Genomic DNA, 23,408 nt, shown 5'->3' with positions numbered 1-23,408 from the left:
GAGAGACAGAGAGAGAGAGAGAGAGAGAGAGAGAGAGAGAGAGAGAGAGAGAGAGAGAGAATCTTAAGCAGGCTCTACACTGAGCATGGAGTCCGCCCTTCTAATATGTTGGACTAGCAAAGGAAAACAAGGCTATGCAAGAAATTTTCCATATGATAAGTTATAGCCTCCAAAACCTCTGTATTAAGCATAAATGGTCAAGCAACCAGTGGAAGTGGAGAAAAAAATTTTTAATAAAATAACTTTCCCCTGCTCCCAACTCCATTGGAGTGCCTTTGGCTCTGCTACTTGATCTTTTTTCCCAATATTTTGGGCAACAAAGGGCCAAGAATCTATCACAGACACAACTCTGGCTATCACCTACTAAGCCCTGGCAGGCTGCAGAAGGGTAATGAGAGTGAGCTTCTTCAGTTAGCTGGAGGGACTTAAGTCTTTAATATGTCATGACGGAGTCCACTGAGAATGTTGTTATTGGTTGGCAAGACAATATGGAGACACATTCAAGTGGAGGGGAGTTGTATACAAATCATAATATCACTAAGAAGCATATAGACGGGGTTTCAAGAGTAAATGAAAATGTTTAAATGCAATGAAGTAAAACCAATAAATTATAATAATACAAACAATATGGAATTTGCCTAGAACATCACCAGAGGTTCTGAACTTCATTTATCACACTGTTAACTTATACTTGTTTATGATTAGGGGCAGAGACAGAACCTTTTCTGATCAGTGTATGGTGAGTGTAGCCACATGAGTCAATGTCACCTTGTACTGTAGCATCTGGCTGGTTGGAGAGTGTCAGTGACCATGCATCCCCAGTCAGGACGGCTGCTAAGACAACCAAAAAACATTACTGGTTGCCTCTGAGTAAATTTTCTCTTGTATCCAAAGTCACACTACTAGTGACTGACCAGAATGAAACTCGTAAGTCAAGTGCCTGACTCAAATCCAGTGAAAATCTGGTAATGTATCTTTTACGATGCACAAATAATAACTTTATGTAAGACAGGGATCATTTCTTTGTAGGTGCATTTCTACTACTAATCTGGTTCCTTGTATATTAACATAAAAATTTTATTAATTTTTCTTTTAAATAAATACACAGTAAAACTGAGTGGGGGGAAAAAAGTGTGTTAATGCTCCCTTACATTGAAAAGAATAGGTAGATGGGGCATCTGGGTGGCTCAGTTGGTTAAGTGCCTGACTCAGTTGGTTAAGTGTTGGACTTTTTGGTGCAGGTCATGATCTCATGGTTTGTGGGTTTGAGTCCCACATTCGACTCTGTGCTGACAGCTCACAGCCTGGAGCCTGCTTCAGATTCTGTGTCTTCCCCTCTCTCTGTCCCTCCCCGACTTGCACTTTTGGTCTCTCTCTCTCTCCAAACATGAATAAACATTAAAAATTTAAAAAAAAAAGAATAGGTAGAAGGGCCAATATAATCAGCTAAAGATTTCAACTGCATTTTTATGTGTTTTGTTTTTAAGATAGAATGACTGTCTCCTGGTGGGCAGACACTCATAGTGCGAGTCCAGAATTAGAAAAGAAAACTGCTTTGTAATAGTCTAAACAGGACCCAAATGTTAGTGCCTGAGCTTGCTTTTGGTCGGTTGCTCATAAATGTGAGTATTTATGCCGTGTTAGTTAATCTTTTGTGATCCAGTAGCCCTTTAGTAGATATCTTGAAAATACAAAGCACAACGAAGCTAAAAATGCAAGAAGCCGAAATATGTATTTCTACATTTTAACTAAAATAAAAAAGAAAAGTAAGCCTTAATGGTGGGTTAATGGAATGACACTTATACAAATTAAAATGTAAATACTTTAATAAAATCAAATATGGCATAAAATATAGTTTAATGTTAAAGTAAAAATATGAATATCTTAATGTTCTTCTCAGAACAGTTCTATGAGGAGAAACAGCAATGTTCATTATACTGAGAATAGATAAAATCCTTTAGGAAGAGGAAGAGATTCAGACCAAAAAAAAAAACAAAAAAACAAAAAAACCCACTTCTTTTTCTTTATCAAAACACATAAAACAAACTTTTAGTTGAACTACAAGTGGGTGAATTTTTAGAAACACAAGATTAGGGGCACCTGGGTGGCTCAGTTAAGTGTCTGACTCTTGATCTCGGCTCAGGTCACTATCTCACGGTTCATGAGTTTGAGCCCAGCATCAGACTCTGCACTGACGGTGTGGAGGCTGCTTGGGATTATCTCTCCCTTTCTTTGTCCCTACCCTGCTCGCTCTCTCTCTCTTTCTATTTCTCTCTCTCGATAAATAAGCAAACTAAAAAAATGTCTTTTTTTTTTAAATGTTTTATTTATTTCTAGGAGACAGAGAGAGAGAGACAGCGTGAGCAGGGGAGGGTCAGAGAGAGAGGGAGTCACAGACTGAAACAGGCTCCAGGCTCTGAGCTGGCAGTCAGCACAGAGCCCGACGCGGGGCTCGAACCCATGAACCGTGAGATCATGACCTAAGCAAAAGTCGGACGCTTAACCAACTAAGCCACCCAGGCGCCCCAAACTAAAAAAAATTTCTAATAAAAAAAAAGAGATGAGCTTTTGGCTTTGGTCAGCACATAGGTGCATCAGTCAATTATGGTCCTGTTTTTTAAAATTCACAGTTCATACAAGTACAAAGCGTCATGAGAAAAGTAACAACATTTAATTGTGCTTTGCTTTCATGGACTCTTGTTAGCAAGGGGTCACTTCACCTGGGAACAGGTAAGGGATGTTATGTGTGTATGTATACAAATATATAGATATAAATGTACATAGTTATATTTACAAAATATATTTATATTTACAAAAATATATTTATGGAGTAATATAAATATGCTTATTTCCTATACTCACATATACATGGAAAGATATACATTCTATCACTTACATACACACACTGATATGTGATAGTTTTTGCTATGCACTATCTGAACCCTACATTTCAACAGAAGCTTGCCTACCATCACAGAGCCAGAAAATGCCAGAGTCTTGCTTTCCTTGTCTCCCTGGAAGCTAGGATGTTATCATGAAAATAAGACTTTTTTGCCAGACAGTTTTGCCAACCCAGATTTTGCATCAAGAGTCAGTGATATAATTGAGTGGACACTGAGGAGAAGCTGGGTGGCTTAGTTGGTTAAGCCTCTGACTTCGGCTTAGGTCATAATCTCATGGTTTGTGAGATCTAGCCCTACTTCAGGTGAGCTCATGCCCTGCTTCTCTCTTCCTCTCTCTCTCTGCTCCTTGCTCATTTGTGCCTTTTCTTTAAAGGAAGAAAGGAAGGGAGAAAGGAAAGGAGGGAGGGAGGGAGGAAGGAAGGGAGGGAGGAAAGGAGGGAGGGAGGGAGGAAGGGAGGGGACGAAGGAAGGAAGGAAGGAAGGAAGTTAGTTTTCTCTGGCAGCACCTGTAATTTTGCAGTTCCCGAGGACACAGCGTCATCAGCATCCTGTGCCAATGACCACAACGTGCCTGTCATTACTGATAGTGCTGTACTTGCCACACCAGGTCGGCAGCCTGACTCAGAGCATTATTTCAAGCTGCAGATCCCCCAAGCCTGGTCTTCCAGCTCTCCTAGAAGCTCTGTGAACTAATAAACTTTTAATACATTGGGTTTTCACTAAATCAGCTATAGTTAGGTTCTGCTGCTGCCTCAAAGAAACCTCGCTGGTAAATCATAGATGGAGTAACCAGAGTGACTAATGTGGGGGGAAAGTAGAAATTACAAAGTCCAGCTATTGGGAAAGTGAATGGAGCCACAGAACGGGAAAAGGCGTGATCTTCGTAAGAGGGGCTCAGATGAGAACGAGAAGACACATTTATTCGAATTTTCTGCTGCAGTCAATTTGCAGTGAACTTTTTACATCTGAAATATCCGTTGGGAAAAACAGTTGAACAGATCAATGAAACCAAGAGTTGGTTTTTGAAAAACTAAACAAAATTGACAAACCTCTAGCCAGGCTTCTCAGAAAGAAAAGAGAAAGCACCCAAATAGACAAAATCATGAATGAAAATGGATTTATGAGNAAGAATTATCCACCATGATCAAGTGGGATTCATTCCGGGGTTATAGGGGTGGTTCAATACTCACAAATCAATGTGATACATCACATTAACAAAAGAAAAGATCCTCGAGAAAGTCGGGATAGAAGGAACTTACTTAACATCATAAAAGCCATCTATGTGAAGCCCTCAGCTAACATCATCCTCAACGGGAAAAACCTGAGAGCTTTCCCCCTGAGATCAGGAACATGACAGGGATGTCCACTCTCACCACTGCTGTTTAACATAGTGCTGGAAGTCCTAGCATCAGCCATCAGACAACAAAGGAAATAAAAGGCATCAGAATTGGCAAAGAAGAAGTCAAACTTTCACTTTTCGCAGACGACATGAAACTCTACATAGAAAACCCGACAGACTCCATCAGAAGTCTACTAGAACTAATCCATGAATTCAGCAAAGCTGCAGGGTATAAAATCAACATACAGAAATCGGTTGCATTTTTATACACCAATAATGAACCAACAGAAAGAGAAATCAAGAAACCGATCCCATTCACAATTGCACAAAAGCCACAAAATACCTAGGGATAAACCTCACCAAAGATACAGGAGATCTGTATGATGAAAACTATAGAAAACTTATGAAGGAAATTGAAGAAGACACAAAGAAACGCAAAAACACTCCATGCTCATGGATCGGAAGAATAAATATTGTTAAAATGTCATTACTACCGAAAGCAATCTACACATTCAATGCGATCCCAATCAAACTTGCACCAGCATTCTTCTCAAAGCTAGAATAAACTATCCTAAAATTTGTATGGAACCACAAAAGGCCCCGAATAGCCAAAGTAATACTGAAGACGAAAACTGAAATGGGAGGCATCACCATCCCAGACTTTAGCCTCTACTACAAAGCTGTCGTCATCAAGACACTATGGTATTGGCACAAAAACAGACACATAGACCAATGGAACAGAATAGAGAACTCGGAATTGGACCCACAAATGTATGGCCAATTAATCTTTGACAAAGCGGGAAAGAATATGCAATGGAAAAAAGACAGCCTCATTAACAGATGGTGCTGGGAGAACTGGGCAGCAACATGCAGAAGAATGAAACTAGATCACTGTCCTCACACCATACACAAAAATAAACTCAAAATGGATAAAGGTCCTGAATGTGAGACAGGAAACCATCAAAACCCTGGAGGAGAAAGCAGGAAACCACCTCCTTTACATCAACTGCAGGAACTTCTTTCTTGACACATCCCCAAAAGCAAGGGAATCAAGAGCAAAACTGAACTATTGGGACCTCATCAAGGTAGAAAGCTTCTTCACGGCAAGGAAAACAATCAATAAAACTAATAGGCAACCAACGGAATGAGAAAAGATAGTTGCAAATGACATATCAGATAGAGGGCTAGTATCCAAAATCTATAAGGAACTCACCAAACTCCACACCAGAAAAACAAATAATCCAGTGAAGAAATGGGCAGAAAACATGTACAGACACTTCTCCAAAGAGGACATCCAGATGGCCAACAAACACATGAAACGATGCTCAGTGTCACTTGTCATCAGGGAAATACAAATCAAAACCACACTGAGATATCACCTCACACTGGTCAGAGTAGCTAAAATGAACAAATCAGGAAACTACAGATGCTGGGGAGGATGTGGAGAAACGGGTACCCTCCTACACTGTTGGTGGGAATGTAAACAAGTACAGCCATTCTGCAAAACTGTGTGGAGGTTCCTCAAAAAATTAACAGTAGAACTCCCCTATGACCCACCAATAATACTACTAGGAATTTATCCAAGGGATACAGAAGTGCTGGTGCATGGGAGCACATGTACCCCTATGTACATAGCAGCATTCTCAACAATAGACAAAACATGGAAAGAGCCTAAGTGTCTGTCAACTGACAAATGGATCAAGAAGATACGGTTTATCTATATAATTGAATACTACATGGCAATGAGAAAAAATGAAATCTGGCCATGTGTAGCAACGTGGATGGAACTTGAGGGTGTTATGCTGAGCGAAATAAGTCAGGCAGAGAAGGACAGATACCATATGCTTCCACTTACAGGAGGATTAGGAGAAACTTAACAGAGGACCATGAGGGAGGAGAAAGGGAAAAATAGTTGGGGAGAGGGAGGGAGGCAAACCATGATAGACTCTTGAATACTGAGAACAACCTCAGGGCTGATGGGGGTGGGGGAGACGGGAAGGGGGGAGATGGGCATGGAGGAGGGCACTTGTGGGGATGAGCACTGGGTGTTATATGGAATCCAACTTGACAATAAACTATGAAAGAAAAAAAAAGAAATATCCATTGGGTGCAAAAGATTAGGTGAATACAGAAGTCTGGAAGCCAGGACTGTGCCAGGTTCTTGTGGGGATAGAAACAAGGAAGGACTGGGCATACATTTGTTCATGCTTGTCTAACTCCTAATCACTCTCAAATCCTTGTCCTAATCTCCCCTGCCATAAGGCCCACTCTGATCCAACTACTGAATGCTACTGCCTGATCCCTCCTACCGTGCTCTGATTTCTTTCTACATAGCATTCATCACCACCTAATATTTTGGAGTTTACTTATGTGTTACATTTATCATTAATTGCCTATCATCCCTACCAGAATGTAAGCACCAAAGGGAAAGTAGTATTTTTCTTGTGCCTCCCAAACTCCTCAAATAGTTCTTAGCACATAATAGGAACTCAATAATTATTTGTTGAATGAATGAATAGATGTGGCTGGGGTGAAATTGGTAAGAGGCAGAGGTTACAGAGAAGATCGTGAGATGACAAGAAGCCTCTAAGGCCACGTGAAGGCTTTAGATTTTATCGTGAGTGAGATGTGAAGCCACTTGATGTTGCCGAGCACAGAGTACCTGGATCTGACAGATCTAGGGGAAAGAGCCAGTTGAGAAGCGAAACCTACCGAGGGATTGGTGATTCACGGAACAAAGTCTTAAAGGTCATTAATTAGGGACCCACATGCCTAGGTGGCCGTGGTCAGAAGGCGGCACAGGTACAAAGCAAGTAAAGATGATTCTACACATAAACCACAAATCAGCTATCTTTTATGGTGTTTCTTATCAGCTGCCATTATTTTTTGGAGGGTAAATTACATTGTCCTGGCAGTTATACTATACTTGTTTTAGAAATCAGCTTGGCTAGAAATATGGTAATCATATTTTCTGACCCAAGATTGAGGTACATAGTTTAGAAAATACTTTTACTAATCTAAAAGTTTACCTAGGTATGAAGTCTTGTAACAGTATCAAAGTTAAATCACATTTAGTGTTATAGTTATACTAAATGACACAACAGAAAGAAAATGAATAGAGTTTTAGAGGCTATTCAAAGGGCCACCTTAATTAGATTGTTACCCTACCTGCAAAAGTGGACTCAGATCATCAGGCTATGGCTTCAGGCTCAGGAGTATGAACATTACTCCAGGGATATTGTCTGAATACACATGTCACATAATTAGAGGAGTGTTTTGGAAAGAGTAATACAGAAGTGACTTGGAATGCAATTAAGCTAGAAATTGGACCTCAGCATGTTAATTCAGACATTCTGAGTAAAATTTTGAAATAAGGAGATTTGGTAGTTTGCATTATCAACTCCTGAGCCAGACCAACACTGGTTCAAATTGGAGTTTTATCATTTATCAGCTGTGTCATCTTGGGTAAGCTATTTACTTGGTACATCATTTTCCCCATGTTTAAAATGGGGATAAATAATAATATTTAGGAGGGGCGATTCAAGGAGTAAGTGACTCAATAGGAAAAAGCACTTGGGGGGGCACCAGAGTGGCTCAGTCAATTAATGGTCCGACTTTAGCTGAGGTCATCATTTCATTGTTTGTGAGTTCGAGCCCCCCATTGGGGTTGCTGCTGTCAGCACAGAGCCCTCTTTGGATCCTCTGTTCCCCTCTCTCTCTGGACCCCCCTCCACTCATTCTCACTCTCCTTCTCTCTTTGTCTCTCTCTCTCTGTCATGAAAATAAGTAAAAAATATTAAAGAAAATTTTTAAATAAAAAAAAAGGAAAGCAATTGAAACTGGGCCTGGTACTTACTAAATGCTGAGTGTTAGCCATTATTGTTGCCATTGTTTCTACCCCCAGGATAATATCAGACAGAAATATCTTCATGATATAGATCTGCTGCATTCAGTCCCTTTAAAGGGATTGCAAATGGATACAAAATAATTCAATTATTTCTGTAAACATTCAAGAAAACTATGATACTTTAGAAAGAAATGATAATATTTAAAAGTAGAAAAACTCAGGGTCATAATAGTCACTAATATCATGATGTGACAAGATTGTAAAATTTTATACAACTGATACAGGTTATATCACTTTTGGTCATGCATAAGATTCATAAAATGATTATAGTTTGATAGACATTGTGTTGTCTGCTTTATATTTACCATATACTCCTAATCACTCCATCAGATGGGCACTCTTACTTTGCCATTTGCCTAAAGAAGAAACAGGCTTAAAGAACTTAGTAACTTGAGTAAGAAATTAACCAGTAGTAAGTATATAAAATTGGATTTGAACCCAGGCATTCTGACCCCTGTATTTGGACTGTGTTTTTGAGGTTATGACAGGCAACTGACATAATGTCTGGTGATCTACAAATTAAAATTTAAAACAAATGACTAATTTCCAAGAATATCCAAAAACTCTGTAACAAAACAAAATATTCTTTATCAGATTCTTAACAATCTGATAATGCATATTTCACCCATGATCAATGGATAAAATAAAATCATAGGTAAGAAGATAAGGCAGAGTTCAAAACCCTAGAGAAATGTTAGCATTATTACTGTTCTTATGGATTCTTGAACCTGAGACTACTCCATGTTTCAAAGTACTGATCAGATATTAGCTGAGACTAGCATTCTCCTAACTCAAAAATCAAGTGCAGAAACTTATCAAACATTTCTTTACATAAAATACTCATTTCATATAAACTGTCTACTGGGATGGTTGATAAAGCTGCCAATTAAAGTTAAATGAAGACATTCACCTGTTAAAATATATTCTTATATCTCTTCAATAAATTTATTCATAAAATATTTGTTGAGTAATTTTGGTTCTAGGCAGCTGGGGAGACTATAGAGTCCAAGACATAAACATTGTTCCTGTTGTTAGAGGGACTATGTTCTGATGAAAAAGAGAGAGAGGAAGGAAGGAAGGAAGGAAGAAAGGAAGGAAGGGAGGGAGGGAGGGAGGGAGATAGATATGCAGACTAATAAACAAAATAATCATTCTTACGAAGAAAATAGATGAGATGAGAATCACTAAGAGCGAATAAGAGAAAGTGACTTCAGAAAGGGCAAGCCTAAAAGACCAACTTGAGGAAATGACATTCAAGCTAAGTAAAACATGAATGAGAACAAGGAAAAGGTTTCTGAGCATAGAAAACCTACAGAGCCCATCAGCATGCACACATCTCCAAAGAAACAATGTAAATATTCCTTTTTCTTTCCTAACATCTTCTGGATACTTCCAAATCTGTTTTCATGTTAGTAAAATACACTTCATTCACGAACTTCCTTGAGAGCACGCACCACACCTTACTGATCATCTTCATAGCCCTGATATTTCACACCATGACTTGACATAGTGGGTACTCAAAAGGGATTGAGGGCCTACTAAATAAATAGATGAATGCAGGGTTAACAATGAATTTGAAAGGGTTTTTAAAAGAAATTTTAAAACTTATGGTGCAGGGTAACGTTAGCAAAAACGGTATAGAGTAAGGACTTCAAAAACTCCCTCTTTAAAATGAGTGAAAAATCTGACAAAAATGGTTGGAATCAACTTTTTCATATCTTTGGAAATTAACTAAAGCTTACAGCAACCCCAACGCTCTCTCCATAGTTCCACAGTAGCCTTGAAAACCAATCACCTACAATCACAGGGCAAACCAGCAGCTCAACAGCCATCAGAGGGGACAGAATAAGATTGGAACTCCTTCAAAACCTCATTTCTAGAGAATTCTCATTATTTGACCTGTCTGACAGTTCCCTGGAAGGTCCCATTTAACAAGACTATCTTTATCAGACTGGATTTACTCACTAGAATAAGTCTTTTCCCCAGGGGTGCTGGTTGGAAACCTTTAAAGATAATGAACTTTGCAGCTCCCTGAGGCAATAGATAACAGTTGGGACAAACAACAGGCAAATCAAAAAGATTAAAATGAAGAGCTAGGGAATGAGATGTCCTAGGGGCTTTGAAGAGGTCCATTGTATTCCTGGGACTATAGAAATGCGTGCACTTATAAAGGACTGCACAAATGCCCAGGTTTTATTCAGGTTCTGGAAAGAGCTGACCTACAGCTGACCTTGGGGCTCTATGTCCATGGGAAGTGAACTTTAAGGCAGATCTGCCTACTCCCTAGCTGAGTGCTGAAGGCATGCTCCAACATGCAAACAAAATCCAAAACATCCAAACACAGGAGTCTTACTGGTCCTTAGTGTAAAGAAATCTTTGTCCAGCTATTAGTTGAATACTAAACTAACCAAGCAGAAACATAGGTGGCCACACATGATAATGCAAAATTTACAGAATTAGTTAACAAAAGTCAATAAAGAAACATACAAACAAGAGCTGTGACAAGGAGCAGTAACAGTAAACCCTGAGGAGATGGGAGTGTCTGACTTCCAGAGTTGCCACATTGTATTATTTAATGCATCCATTAGCAACAGAAAATTACAAGACATTTAACAAGAAATATGCAAAAGTACATGGAACAAGAAAAATACCTATCCTACACAAGGGAAAAAGCAATCGGTAGAAACTATCCCTGAAGAAAACCAGATGTTGGACTTACTAAAGAGAAAAAAGACTTTAAATTAGATATTTTAAATATGTTCAAAGACTTTAAGAAAAATTATGTTTAAAGAACAAAATAAAGAATATTGATAAAGGATATAAATTATAAATAATAAAGATTAGGACAGAAGTAAAAGATATAGTAAATAGAAAAGCAATACAAAAAAATGAAATCAACAAAACCAAAAGTTAGTTCTTTGAAAGCAAAACTGACAATCCTTTAGCTACACTGACCAGGAAAAAAAAGAAAGAGGACACAATTACTAAAATCACAAATGAGGGAGATATTTTCCTAGTGATTTTACAGGCATAAAAAAGATTATGGGGAACAATATGAACAGTTATATGAAACAAGTCACATAACCTAGATGAAATAGACACATTCCTTAGAAAGACACAAACTACAAAACTGACTCAAGAGAAAATAGACAGTGCTCGTGTTGGCAGCACATACACTAAATTTGGAACACTGCAGAGAAGATTAGCATGGCCCCAGACCAAGGATGACATGCATTTGTGAAGTGTCCCATCTTTTTCTGGGGATGTAATGTACAGCAATGGTGACTAGTTAACAACACTGTATTATGTATGTGAAAGTTGGTAAGAGAGTAGATCTTAAAAGTTTGCACCACAAGAAAAAAAAACTGTAACTGTGTTCTAATGGATATTAACTAAATTTATTGTGGTGATCATTTCATAATATCTGCATATATCAAATCATTATACTCTGCACCTAAAACTACTACAATGTTATATGTCAGCTTTATTTCAATTAAAAAAATAAGAAATAAGTAATATGAATAGACCTGTAACAAGTAGAGAGGTTGAATTAATTAAAAACTTCCCACAAAGACTCTCCGCACCAGATCACCTTGCTGGTAAATCTGTCATATGGTTAAAGAAGAATGAACATCAATCCTTCAGAAACACTTTGAAAAATTATAAAAGGGGCGAGTACTTCTTAAGTCATTCTATAAAGCCAGAAGTATCCTGATATCAAGCCCAGATAAATCACAAGAAAACTACAGATTAATATCCCTTTTTGATATAGATATAAAATGCTTAATAAAATACTAGCAAACTGAATCTGGCAACATAAAAATTACAAATGTTATATGGATATAAATATAAATATATACATATTATGGGTATTTTATATCCAAAAAAGTTATATGTATTATACACATAATTTAAGTAGGATTTATTCCAGGAATGCAAGGGTAGTTCAACATCTGAAAATCAATTCATGTAGAAGATCATGATATAAAAGAAAACATTATGCCAAGTGAAAAGAAGCCAGATAAAAAGGACCAATTATTCAATAGCAGTTTTTAACCTGAGACTTAGCTTATAAAAAAGTTGACCAACATGCCTGAGATGGACTCTGGTGGTGAGTGTAGAGGCCAGAGAGATGTGGAGAGGCATCCAAGTCACTAAGGACATCTCCAAGAAAGAAATGGTGATCTTGTAATAGAGAAGAGCATAAGAATGTGAGAACTTCCATATGAGTCAGATTCTTGTTCCATGCACTCTAATGTGCTTTCTTTGACAGGATCATTGTCACACATGGGTATCTTCCTTGATATCAACCTCCAAAGAGTGACTGGTCTCCTCTCACATCTAAATGCCTGAGCTGCTACTGCATCTTGTGTGTAAATGGATTCTGAATCACTTCTATAGACACACAGCAAAAAACATTTGATATTTTACGTAAATTGTTTTCAATTCTGCAAAAGCCTTATAAACTGAAAGCATTGATAGATACAGCTATTACACTGGTACTGCTGTTCGAAGGAACACTTTTCTATCAGAGGAGAAATCCTAAAGACTATGACTTTGGAAAACCCCAAGTCAGAAGAAGACTGAGGAAATGGGGAAGGTAAATATGAGACAATCAAGGACATACTCCCTTTTATCCTTTGCATTTGCACATTTCCATTCGTTTTGTAGATGAAAGCCCCATAAGGGCAGGTAGTCTTGTATTCACTAATGTATCTCCAAAATCTAAGTTGTTAGCATTGCTGGTACTCAGCAATTCTAATCCTCACCGTATCTATAAGACCCAACCCCAATGTCTGCTGTTCACACTCAAGGCTCAGAGACAGTATGGCTTAGACAGTCATGTTGAGAAGGCAATTTGCTTTTTGTTTTCATTCAACAAGAAGCAGTAGAAAATAAAGAAAACATTCCAAAGAAAATATTTTCAACAATCATGAAATGGTGGGATGGGGGGTGGGGGGCTTTTAATTGACATCAGACCTTTTGTCCTATTATTATATTGTTTTCTTCCAAGTCATTTATTATTCTTTTTATACCAGAATACATAATTTGACATATTAAGGTTTTTTAAAAGAAGCTACTCCCAAACAGGTCAAATTATGCTAAATAAACAAGGGGTTGAGCACTCTCCATTCAAGCTTATTACTGCTTTTTAAAAAAGATGACAAGCATCCAAATCTGAACTAAAAAGTGCAAGGTGACAGTCCCCATCTACAGTTCTAATCCCCTAAATCTCTAACTCTAACTTTTAAAACAATTTCTTTGGTGACAATTCCTTACCTGACATCTGTATTATGTAAAATATGCACCATTTTACTTTTTACAAAAATCTGAAAAATCCTGAATTCCAAAAACAATTGAGGGGCCAAGAGATTTGAAGGTCCAAGAGATTTTAAGAAAAAGCCTGTATGTATGTGTGTATATGTATACATATATAATAGTGTATACTCATATACATATGTGTGTGTATATATATGTATACACACATACATACAGGTTTTATACATATATAAGTATACACACACACATACACACAGGAATGAGAAAGGACAAATCCAAGTGTCCAAAATGCAACCTTAAAAACAACAAAAAAACATATACCAAACAATACAACCTTCTTTGAAAGTGAATAAAAGTGTACTTAGTATGAGCTCTAAACATTAAAAGAAACTAGGAAATTGTTTAAGTTCATGTTAGTGAGGAGCATATTTAAAACCAATATAAAAAATATATATATATTTGAAGAAAAAGCCTACATATATTTGCATTCAAGTATACATATACAATATAAATATGCATATATATGTGCAGTATAAATAAATAATATACACACACATGTATATATATATACATATATATTTGCATTTAAATAGGGCAATTAAGCAAATCACAATCTCTCTAGCATTTATTTCATGATTTAGAAAGTAAGGGGGTTGTACCCGATGACCTCCAAAATCCTGGACGGTAATTAAATTCTATCTACCTGATTCGTTTATATCCTGTGTTCAATTCTGGATTATGTTCAATTTCTATAAAATTCTGGGCACTTAGGTTGCCCGTGACAAGTGAATACTATTAGATATCTCTTCAACTGTGTAATTCAATTCAGGCTGAGTACCTGCTGTGCCAAACACAGAAGATATGCCTTCCACAACCGTCTTATGGACGCTGGGATGAGAGAGGACAAATCCAAGTGTCCAAAATGCAATCTTAAAAAAAAACACAACAACAAATCCATGTATGAAACAATACAATCTTCTTTGAAAGTAAATGAAAGCATACATAATATTGGCTATAAACATTAAAAGAAACCAGGAAAATGTTTAAATTAAACTTAAAAGCACGTTGGTGAAGAGCATTTTTTAAAAACAGTTTTTATGAACAAGAGAGATGCTGCATACCTGAGAGTCAAAGCTATAATGTCATTCTGTCACTGTAGTTTAACTATATTATTTATACAGATTAAACTATCTTTACTTAAAAAGTGAGGCAGGATTTTTTTTTTTTTACTAATGCACATTATAAAATAATACACAGACATACAATAAACATTCAGAAGAAACAAATTATGACACTTAAGAATGTTAATGCATGGGGCGCTTGGGTGGCTCAGTCGGTTAAGCATCCAACTTCAGCTCAGGTCATCTCATTGGTTTGTGGGTTCGAGCTCCGCATCGGGCTCTGTGCTGACAGCTAGATCAGAGCCTGGAGTCCGTTTCAGATTCTGTGTCTCCCTCTCTCTCTGACCCTCTCCTGCTCACACTGTCTCTCTCTCTCTCAGAAATAAATAAAACATTAAAAATTTTAAAAAAAATGTTAATGCAGACAAAAACATTTTTTTAAATGTAATTTCCTTGAAATAGAAATGAATGAGCAAATCATATATTATGCAAATAAAACATGGTAATTTTCAATAAGCCTAGAAAAGTATACCTAAAATCCAATAAACTAAATGATGAGAGTACTCAATATCAAAAATATAGTTCTTTCACATCTGGAGGTTACCAAACATAGCATGCTTGCAAATTCTGTCTCTAGACCAAAGAAAATTATTTCATGCCTTTCCTCATTGTGGTATTACAAGGTAAAATCATACTCCCAACACTTCAAAAATTAACTTTCTGCTAACTTGGGTAGATAGTTCTGCTTTTTTTTTTTTTTTTTTTTTTTTAGGTTACACAGTAAAGGAAACTTGCAGAAAATTGTTAAAAGAAGTTTGGGTTTCCCTTTCATCTTTTCTGTAAATATGTATTGTGAAAGAAATCGCATCTAGGAAAATCAGTCCTGAAAGACTCAGAAAATACTTAATATTTAAAATACTTAAGTTTTTTGTCTCTTTTGTGAGGTAACTTTTAAATAATCCCAACACTCCCCTCTGTGGTCAAAGAAGGAAAAGCAATTGTCCAAGGGAAGTGCTCAAATAAGCCAAATTCAACTCTACTCCCTGCTGGGGCATGAACTATGTCTGTGGGAGGGTCAATATGGTACTGTGTACATAAACAAAGTGAACGCTAGAACAAAGGCCACCTCCATCTGGAGAGCCTCTTTCTGTGGCATTTTCCAGATTACAAAAGCTTTATCCTAGAGACTATTGGGTCTGTTTTACACTAGAAGAAACAAGACCAGAAAGCTGTCTTCTCCTGTCTCCGCACTCAGGCCCCTTCTACTATTATGGATGGAAGTGCCACATTACTGGATTTAATTAATAACCACTCCATACTCAGTTCACCTTATTTATTAAAGGGTTAGAGTTCACGGTGTGCCTGGGTGGTAGTTAAGTCAGTTAAGCATCTGACTCTGGCCCAGGTCATGATCTCACAATGAGTTTGAGCTCCACATCAGGCTCTCTGTCATCATGGAACCCACTCTGGATCCTTTATCCCCCTGTCTCTCTGCCCCTCTCCTGCTTGTGTGGTCACACTCACTTGTGCTCTCTCTCACTCTCTCTCTCTCTCAAAAATAAAGATTCAAAAAATAAATAAAGGGTCAGAGTTCATATTAGAAGAAAAAATAGCTTAGTGATAGCATACAGACTTACAGTTATATAAAAGAGGGGCTCAAAGTTATACTAAATAGTGCCTAGAGTTCTAGAGATTCACAAAAATTGGGTCATATTTATTTTTGTAATAAGCACAAATAAATCGGTAAATTATAAATGCCTGCACAATTATGTTATTTATCATTTTTAAATTTGGTAAAAGCCTCAATTACTTTTTTAAAAATAAAAGAAAAAGCACATAAAAAACAGCAAAGAGTAGGGGCAGTGGCTCAGCCAGTTGAGTATCCAATTCTTGATTCGCCTCAGGTCATGATCTCACAGTCGTGGGATTAAGCCTACTTAAGATTCTCTCTCTCCTCTCTTTCTGCCCCTACCCCTCTCTCTTTTTCTCCAAAAAAAGAGAAAAAAGGGAGACAGTAAGGAGTAACTAAGAAATTTATATATATCACTGAATCAACAAACAAGACTATTTGATCACAAGACCTTGACACACTCAGTTAAAAGTTGCTCTCAAAAGTACCAAATTAGTGTTCTGCCAAAGGGGGCAAAACCATGGTGAGGGCCAGGCAAAAATAAAAAGGGTGATCTGGTTCACTGAACTTCACAAGCAGCCACTACATGCTCTTGGAGAGGTAAGAGCAAAGGCGACAAGGAAAACCCTGCCCTGCTATGTTAGGGAGAAGATGAATTGAGTATGTTCTTCAGCATCATTTATTTATTCCTCCATTCAAAAAAAGAATTGGGGTACGTGGGTGGCTCAGTCGGTTGAGCGTCCAACTTTGGCTCAGGTCATGATCTCCCGGTTTGTGGGTCTGAGCCCCACGACGGGCTCTGTGCTGACAGCCAGCTCAGAGCCTGGAGCTTGTTTCGGATTCTGTATCTCCCTCTATCCCTGACCTTCCCCTGCTCATGCTGTCTCTCTCTCTCTCTCTCAGAAATAAATAAAAGATTAAAAAATAAAAAAAAAAAAAAAGATTTAACTCCTGAAAACAAACTGTGGGTTGATGGGGTGGGAGAGGGGAAAATGGGTGATGGGCATGGAGGAGGACACTTGTTGGGATGAGCACTGGGTGTTATATGGAAACCAACTTGACAATAAACTATATTTAAAAAAAAAAGATTCAACAAATACTGAGGGAGTCTGCACAACATAAAGACAGTCTTCTACAATCCCGGTAAACACAAATAGGCATAAGACACCATTCCTGTCCAAGGAACTCGTCACGTCTAGTTGGGGATATGAAATACAACCAGGAGAAAAAAGAGCTAAGTGTATAGGCAATGGGTGGTGCCGACAACCCACGCTGTGCCAGCTGAAGGTGAGATGGGGTGGTGTGGGGGGTAGTGGTCACTACCAAAAGGATTTAGAAAGAGTTCCAGAGAAGTGGTAACAAAGATAAAATGTCAGCTAGGAGATTCGTTTTGGAAAAATGTTCTTAAAAAGTTAATTTGGAAGGAATTTCTTGGACCTTGTAAGTGGTTTTCCCATAGAAATAATGTCACAAACTATGGTTCATATGTTGGGCCAGTCCACCAAAGGTCACCTTGACCATAATGGAGCCTTCTAGTGACCTGTCCCAAGCCTATCTTCAATGGCTCTGAGTTCCATGGGCCTGGAGGCAGAGCACAGAGTGGGAATGAAAAGAAAGGACAGGCCCCACCCCCAATCCCTCCGGCAGGGCCTGCCCCCTGCTGCAGTTCTCTAGGCAGTGATGGGACATCAGAGAGGCCAGACAGCAGTGGTCGCTCCCACCCTGGGGCATTTAGTCCAGTTTTGAGAACCAAGGCAGCTTATTATTAATGGGCCATTGAAAGTAATGATTGCCTGAAAGGATGGCCTTACTTCTTATAAAAGCAGAAAGCTAACATTCATTGAGCACCTTCTTTGTGCCAGAAACTGTTAGCCACTTCTTATTTCATAAAAATATAAGGCTTACAACTATCGTGCAAGGTAGACCACATTCATCCTATTCTATAGATGAGAACACTGAGGTTCTGAGAGGTTAAACAATCGGTTCACTGGCACCCAGCACTGGGATTTGGCATTGGACCCAATTCTCTAAAGCCTTTCCAGGGTGTCTGCCCGCACACCAGCTGTCTCTTGGAGGTGCCAACAAGAGCCAGCAAGATGGAACCTTCACGAATCATCAGACACTTTCTTTCTGAAATTAATGATTTAAGTCCTTTCAGACGAATGCCAGGAACACATTCCAAAGAACTGACTTCCCCTGAGTCAGATCAATCGGGGCTTTGTGTCCCTTTCTTCTGGAGGATCCGTCTAATGAGATCTTGAAAATTAATCCTGTGACAGGAGTGGCTGTTTGGTTGCTGCTTTGGGAGCTATTCTGATGTCTGCCTTTTAATTTTGCTGTAGCTTCATCGGCATCCAAGAACGCTGTCTAAGGAGAAATCAGGGGATGATATCGGAGGTACATAAAGAAGAGGAAAGGATTAGATGATTCTTGTTTGCCCGTGCCAGATGAACTACATAAGGCTGACGCACATGTGAGCAGAGGGGCCAGTGCTTCTATTTCTGCTTCTTACCCAATCGATGTTCCAACAGGTTAAAAGAAACTAGACTATCAGTACTTAGAACGCTTTCATTAAGAGGCAGGAGGCATAAATAATACTTAAAATACCTTATTTCTCTTTGTTAGAAGAAAAAAAAAATGGCTACATGTATCATTAGAGATGGGTTGAATATTCCCGTTTGGTAGAAAACAAATGCAGAAAAAAGGTGACTCTTTAATTTCTCAAATAATGTAAGTGCAGCTTAGGCTAGTGTGGAATCTTCTGACACAGGTAGCTGGTGCAGATCAAACATGAAGTGGCAGACAACGCTTGGCTTTGATCTAGTTTATAGCAACTTTAAAAAGAAACAGTTAAAGGGGTTGCCTGGGTGGTTCAGCAGGTTAAATGTCTCACATCTGGGCTCAGGTCATGATCTTGAGGTTCATGAGTTTGAGCCCTGTGTTGGGCTCTGTGCTGACAGCTCAGAGCCTAGAGCCTGCTTCGGATGCTCTGTCTCCCTCTCTCTCTGCCACTCCCCTGTTTGTGCTCTCTCTGCTCTCGGGGCACCTGGGTGGCTCAGTCAGTTAAGTGTCCAATTATTGGGTTTGGATCAGGTCATGATCTCATGGTTTGTGAATTCAAGCCCCATGTTGGGCTCCATGCTGACAGTGTGGAGCCTGCTTGGGATTTTCTGTCTCTTTCTCTCTGTCTCTCTATCCCTCCTAGGCTGTGTACTCACTCGCTCTCTCTCTCTCTCTGTCAAAACAAGTAAACTTAAAAAAAAATTCTCTGCTCTCTTCAGAAGTATTATGAGTTCCAAAGTCACCGGCTCCATTCATGGGGCTTACAGCACCAAGATGCCACTTAACGCAAGCAGGAATGGTACACAGAAGGAGAATGGGTAGAGGGGAAGACAAAGAACTAATGTTCACTGGGTACCAGCTCGGTTTATCTCATTGAATCCTCACAACAACCTTGTCGAGAAATGAAAAGTTACAATTCATTAGGTACCCAAGTCCGAGTAGCATACAGGAGCTATATTATCCCTTCATGACCCATAAGGAAATGGAGGCTGAGGGTTTAAAAGACCTCTATGAGATTCTGTAGCTTTGGTGGGGGATAGCTTGATTCCAGCCCAATTCTATCCCAAACTATCCATTTACCTACTCTCTCCCTGGTAAAACGTTAAGAGTCAAGACTTACTCATTTCAAGCGTGAATACTAAGCGTGTTGCCTGACAAAGTGCTCCATAATCAGTGTTGTCACAACTGACCCCAAAGTGTAAGTTTCCCCCTTAGCCTGGTATAAGCTCCCTTGCAGAGGGCAGAATCCACTTGAGATCTCTGCTTTGCCTCCTTTGTGATCTTATCAGATTTCATTAGCCATCTGAGTTTTGTTTTCCTAGCCCACAACCAAATCTGCGGTCTTTTTTCTTTCCTATCATAAAGAAAAACAGAAAGCAAAATGAAAGAGAAAACTGACATTGTAGTAGACAGAACTGTAACCCTTATTAGTATACTTACAGGGACAGCATTGGACAGGGAAGCCCAAAGTAGTAAGAGCCCATAGTTGGGGCTCTTCTCTTCATTTCTTTCCATCTCTATGATATCCAGCACAGTCTGCATTAATGTCTGTTTAAAAGAAATACATATTGTCAAACCACAGCTCTGTGACAAAGACTGCTGATAATAAACAAAGACCATGCATATTTTTCAAATAAGTTATTTCTGCCATTCCCAGGTTTGCAGCCTGAAGCATGCTAAAGGATTTATTCTCTTAGTAGCAGTATAGTAATTAGGAGGAGGGACTCTGGAGCACAACTGCCTTATGCATTGGCTCAAATCCTGGCTTAGGCATTTTTGATTCTTCTTAAAATTTGATTTTATTTCTTAGAGCAGTTTTAGGTTTACAATAAAATTGAGAGGAAGGTACAAAGACTCCCCAGATACCCCTCACTCCCACTCATGCACAGCCTTCCCTACTATCAATATCATTCCAAATGGTATTTTTTTTTTTTTTTTTTTTTTACCATGGATCAAGGACATTGACATATCATAATCACCTAAAGTCCGTATTTTACCTTAGGGTTCACTCTTCGCATTATAAACTCTATCAATTTGGACACATGCATGATGATACAGTGTCACACAAAGTATTTTCACTGCCCTAAAAATCCTCTACGTTGTGCCAATGTTCTCCCTCCGCAACAACCACTGGCCCTTTTCCTTTCCCCCCATCTCGCCTTTTCCAGAATGTCACACTGTTGAAACCACACATTTTGTAGCCTTCTTAAATGGGCTTCTTTCACTTAGTGCCATTCATTTGTGGTTTGTCTATGTCTTTTCATGGCCTGAGAGTTCATTCCTTTTGAGTGCTGAATAACATTCCATTCCCTAGATGTATCACAGTTTATCCATTTACCTACTAAAGGGCTACAAAACGTGACTTCCACGTTTTGGCAGTTATGAATAAAGCTGTTGTAAACATCCATTTGCAGGTTTTTTTGTGGACATACATTTTTAAATAATCTCGGCAAATAACCAAGGAGCATAACTGCTACATTTCATGGTAAGAGTATTTTTTTTTATAAGAAACCACCAAAGTGTTTTCCAAAGTGTCTGTACCATTTTGCCCCATCAACAGTGAATGAGAAATCTTGTTGCTCTGCATCCTTACGAGCAACACCAGTGGTGTTATCAGTGTTCCAGATTCTGGCCAGAATGAGGGTAGTGGTAGTTCAGTGTTGTCCTCATTTGCATTTCCCTGATGACATATGATGTGGAGCATCTTTTCATATGCTTTCATCTTCTCTCATGGGTTGTGTTTTTGGTGTTATATCTAAATAGGCATCATCATACCCCAAGGTCAACTAGATTTTCTTCCATGTTATCTTCAAGTAGTTATATACTTTTGCATTTTACACTTAGGTCCCTGACTCATTTGAGTAAATTTTTGTGAACTGTGTACGATCTGTGTCTAGATTTTTTTTTTTTTGCATGTGGGTGCCCAATTATTTTGGCACTCTCTGTTGAAGAGTCCATCTTTGTTTTGTTACATTGTCTTTGCTTCTTTCTTGTCAAAGGTCAGTTGATTATACTTAAAAGGGTCTATTTCTGAGCTCTCTGTTCTGTTCCATTGATCTATTTGTCTATTCTTTCACCAATACCACATCATCTTGATGACTGTAGCATTACAGTAAATCTTGAAGTTGGGGAGCATAGCTCTTTTGAAGAACTTTGTTCTTCTCCTTCAATATTATATTGATGATTTTGGGTCTCCATATAAACTTTGGAATCAGTTTGTTGATATCCCTAAAATAACTTGCTGGAATTTTGGTTGAGACTGTATTGAACATACAGGTTAAGTTGGGAAGAACTGACATCTTGACAATATTGAATCTTCCTATTCATGAACATAAAATATTTACTTAGTTCTTTGGTTTTGTTCATCAGAGTTTTGTAGCTTTCCTCCTACAGATCTTATATATCATTTGTTAACTTTATACCTAAATATTTCATTTTGGGGGATACTGGGATACTAATGTAAATGGCACTGTGTTTCTAATTTCATACCCCACTCGTTCATTGTTGGTATATGGGAAAACAACTAACTTTTGTATATTAACTTGTATCTTGCAACTTTGCTATAATTGCTTGTTAGTTCCAGTAGTTTTTCTGTTGATTCTTTTGGATTTGCAATACATATGATCACAACATCTATGAACAAAGATAGTTTTATGTCTTCTGTCCCAATATTTGTAACTTCAATTTCCTCTTCTTGACTTATTGCATTGGCAAGGATTTCTAGTATCATGTTGAAAAGGAGTGGTAAAGAGGACATCCCTGCTATGGGGTTCTGGTACCAATTTCTAATGTGTGTGTATGATGGTGGGGGGCAGGGGAGAGAAGTTCCAAACAACAATAAACAATATTCAGGACAGTCTCTGGGTGCCCTATAATTCAACTCAATTCTGACACTATCTACCCAGAAATAGCATGAGATTCTACAGGTTAAGGGTTTAGTCCTACAAGACTATAACCTTTCCCAACCCTTGCACCTGCCCTTCAGACGGCAGTCACCACCCAGGTTATTACCTGAACTCTGGACCAACAGGGTACAGATTGGAGGTTCCCAAAACCTCCTCCTTGGGCTTCAGATGCTAGCTGCAAGACCAGGTTGTTATCTGTACTTCTGAAAATCAGAGGTTCCCACCGCCCATTCTCAGGTTAAATTAATTCGCTAAACGGGCTCACAGAACTCAGAGAAACATTTTATTTACTAGATTCCAGTCTATTATAGAAGGATATGATAAAGTATATAGAGAGACAACCATATAACGATATGTAATCATTTCATTTATATACAAGCACACAAAAGTGTGTATATATAATTGAATACATTATTGCTATTATAATTTGAACAAATTATATCTGTTAGATCAGTTAAAAATAAGGAAAATAAATTTTTTTAACTTTGCTTAGATCTTGATATTCATCCCTTTTTATGTAGATCTGTTTCTGATCTATATTATTTTTCTTCTCTGTGAAGAACTGCCTTATTAATATTTCTTATAAAAAGTGTATTGGCAACAAATTCCCTCAATTTTTGTTTGTCTGAGAACAGAGCCCAACGCGGGGCTCGAACCCATGAACTGTGAGATCATGACCTGAGCCAAAGTCAGACGATTAATTGATTGAGCCCCCAGGCATCCCTCTCTTTCACTTTTAAAGGATAATTTCACAGGGTATA

The 23,408-nt window shown here is 38.3% G+C and overlaps 1 protein-coding gene and 1 non-coding gene across 2 annotated transcripts in view; one reads left to right on the top strand and one right to left on the bottom strand.

Moving 5' to 3' along the window:
* Positions 1 to 23,408, bottom strand: part of CYP39A1 (cytochrome P450 family 39 subfamily A member 1) — a 102,298-nt gene that overhangs the window by 57,732 nt on the left and 21,158 nt on the right. Inside the window, exons 6-7 of the mRNA XM_077764777.1 lie at positions 20,183 to 20,290; positions 14,268 to 14,358 (exon numbers count right to left, since the gene is read on the bottom strand). Coding sequence (XP_077620903.1) covers positions 14,268 to 14,358; positions 20,183 to 20,290 — 199 coding nt within the window. The remainder of the gene's footprint in view (positions 1 to 14,267; positions 14,359 to 20,182; positions 20,291 to 23,408) is intronic.
* LOC144232231 (U6 spliceosomal RNA) lies at positions 11,302 to 11,406 on the top strand. The gene has a single exon (XR_013335343.1). It is a non-coding gene; the product is annotated as a U6 spliceosomal RNA (small nuclear RNA).

This window comes from Crocuta crocuta, unplaced genomic scaffold (assembly GCF_008692635.1).
Source record: "Crocuta crocuta isolate KB4526 unplaced genomic scaffold, BGI_CrCroc_1.0 scaffold44, whole genome shotgun sequence".
Taxonomy (NCBI): Eukaryota; Metazoa; Chordata; class Mammalia; order Carnivora; family Hyaenidae; genus Crocuta; species Crocuta crocuta.
The sequence above is the reverse complement of the archived record's forward strand: the minus strand, read 5'-3'. Positions and strand labels throughout refer to the sequence as shown.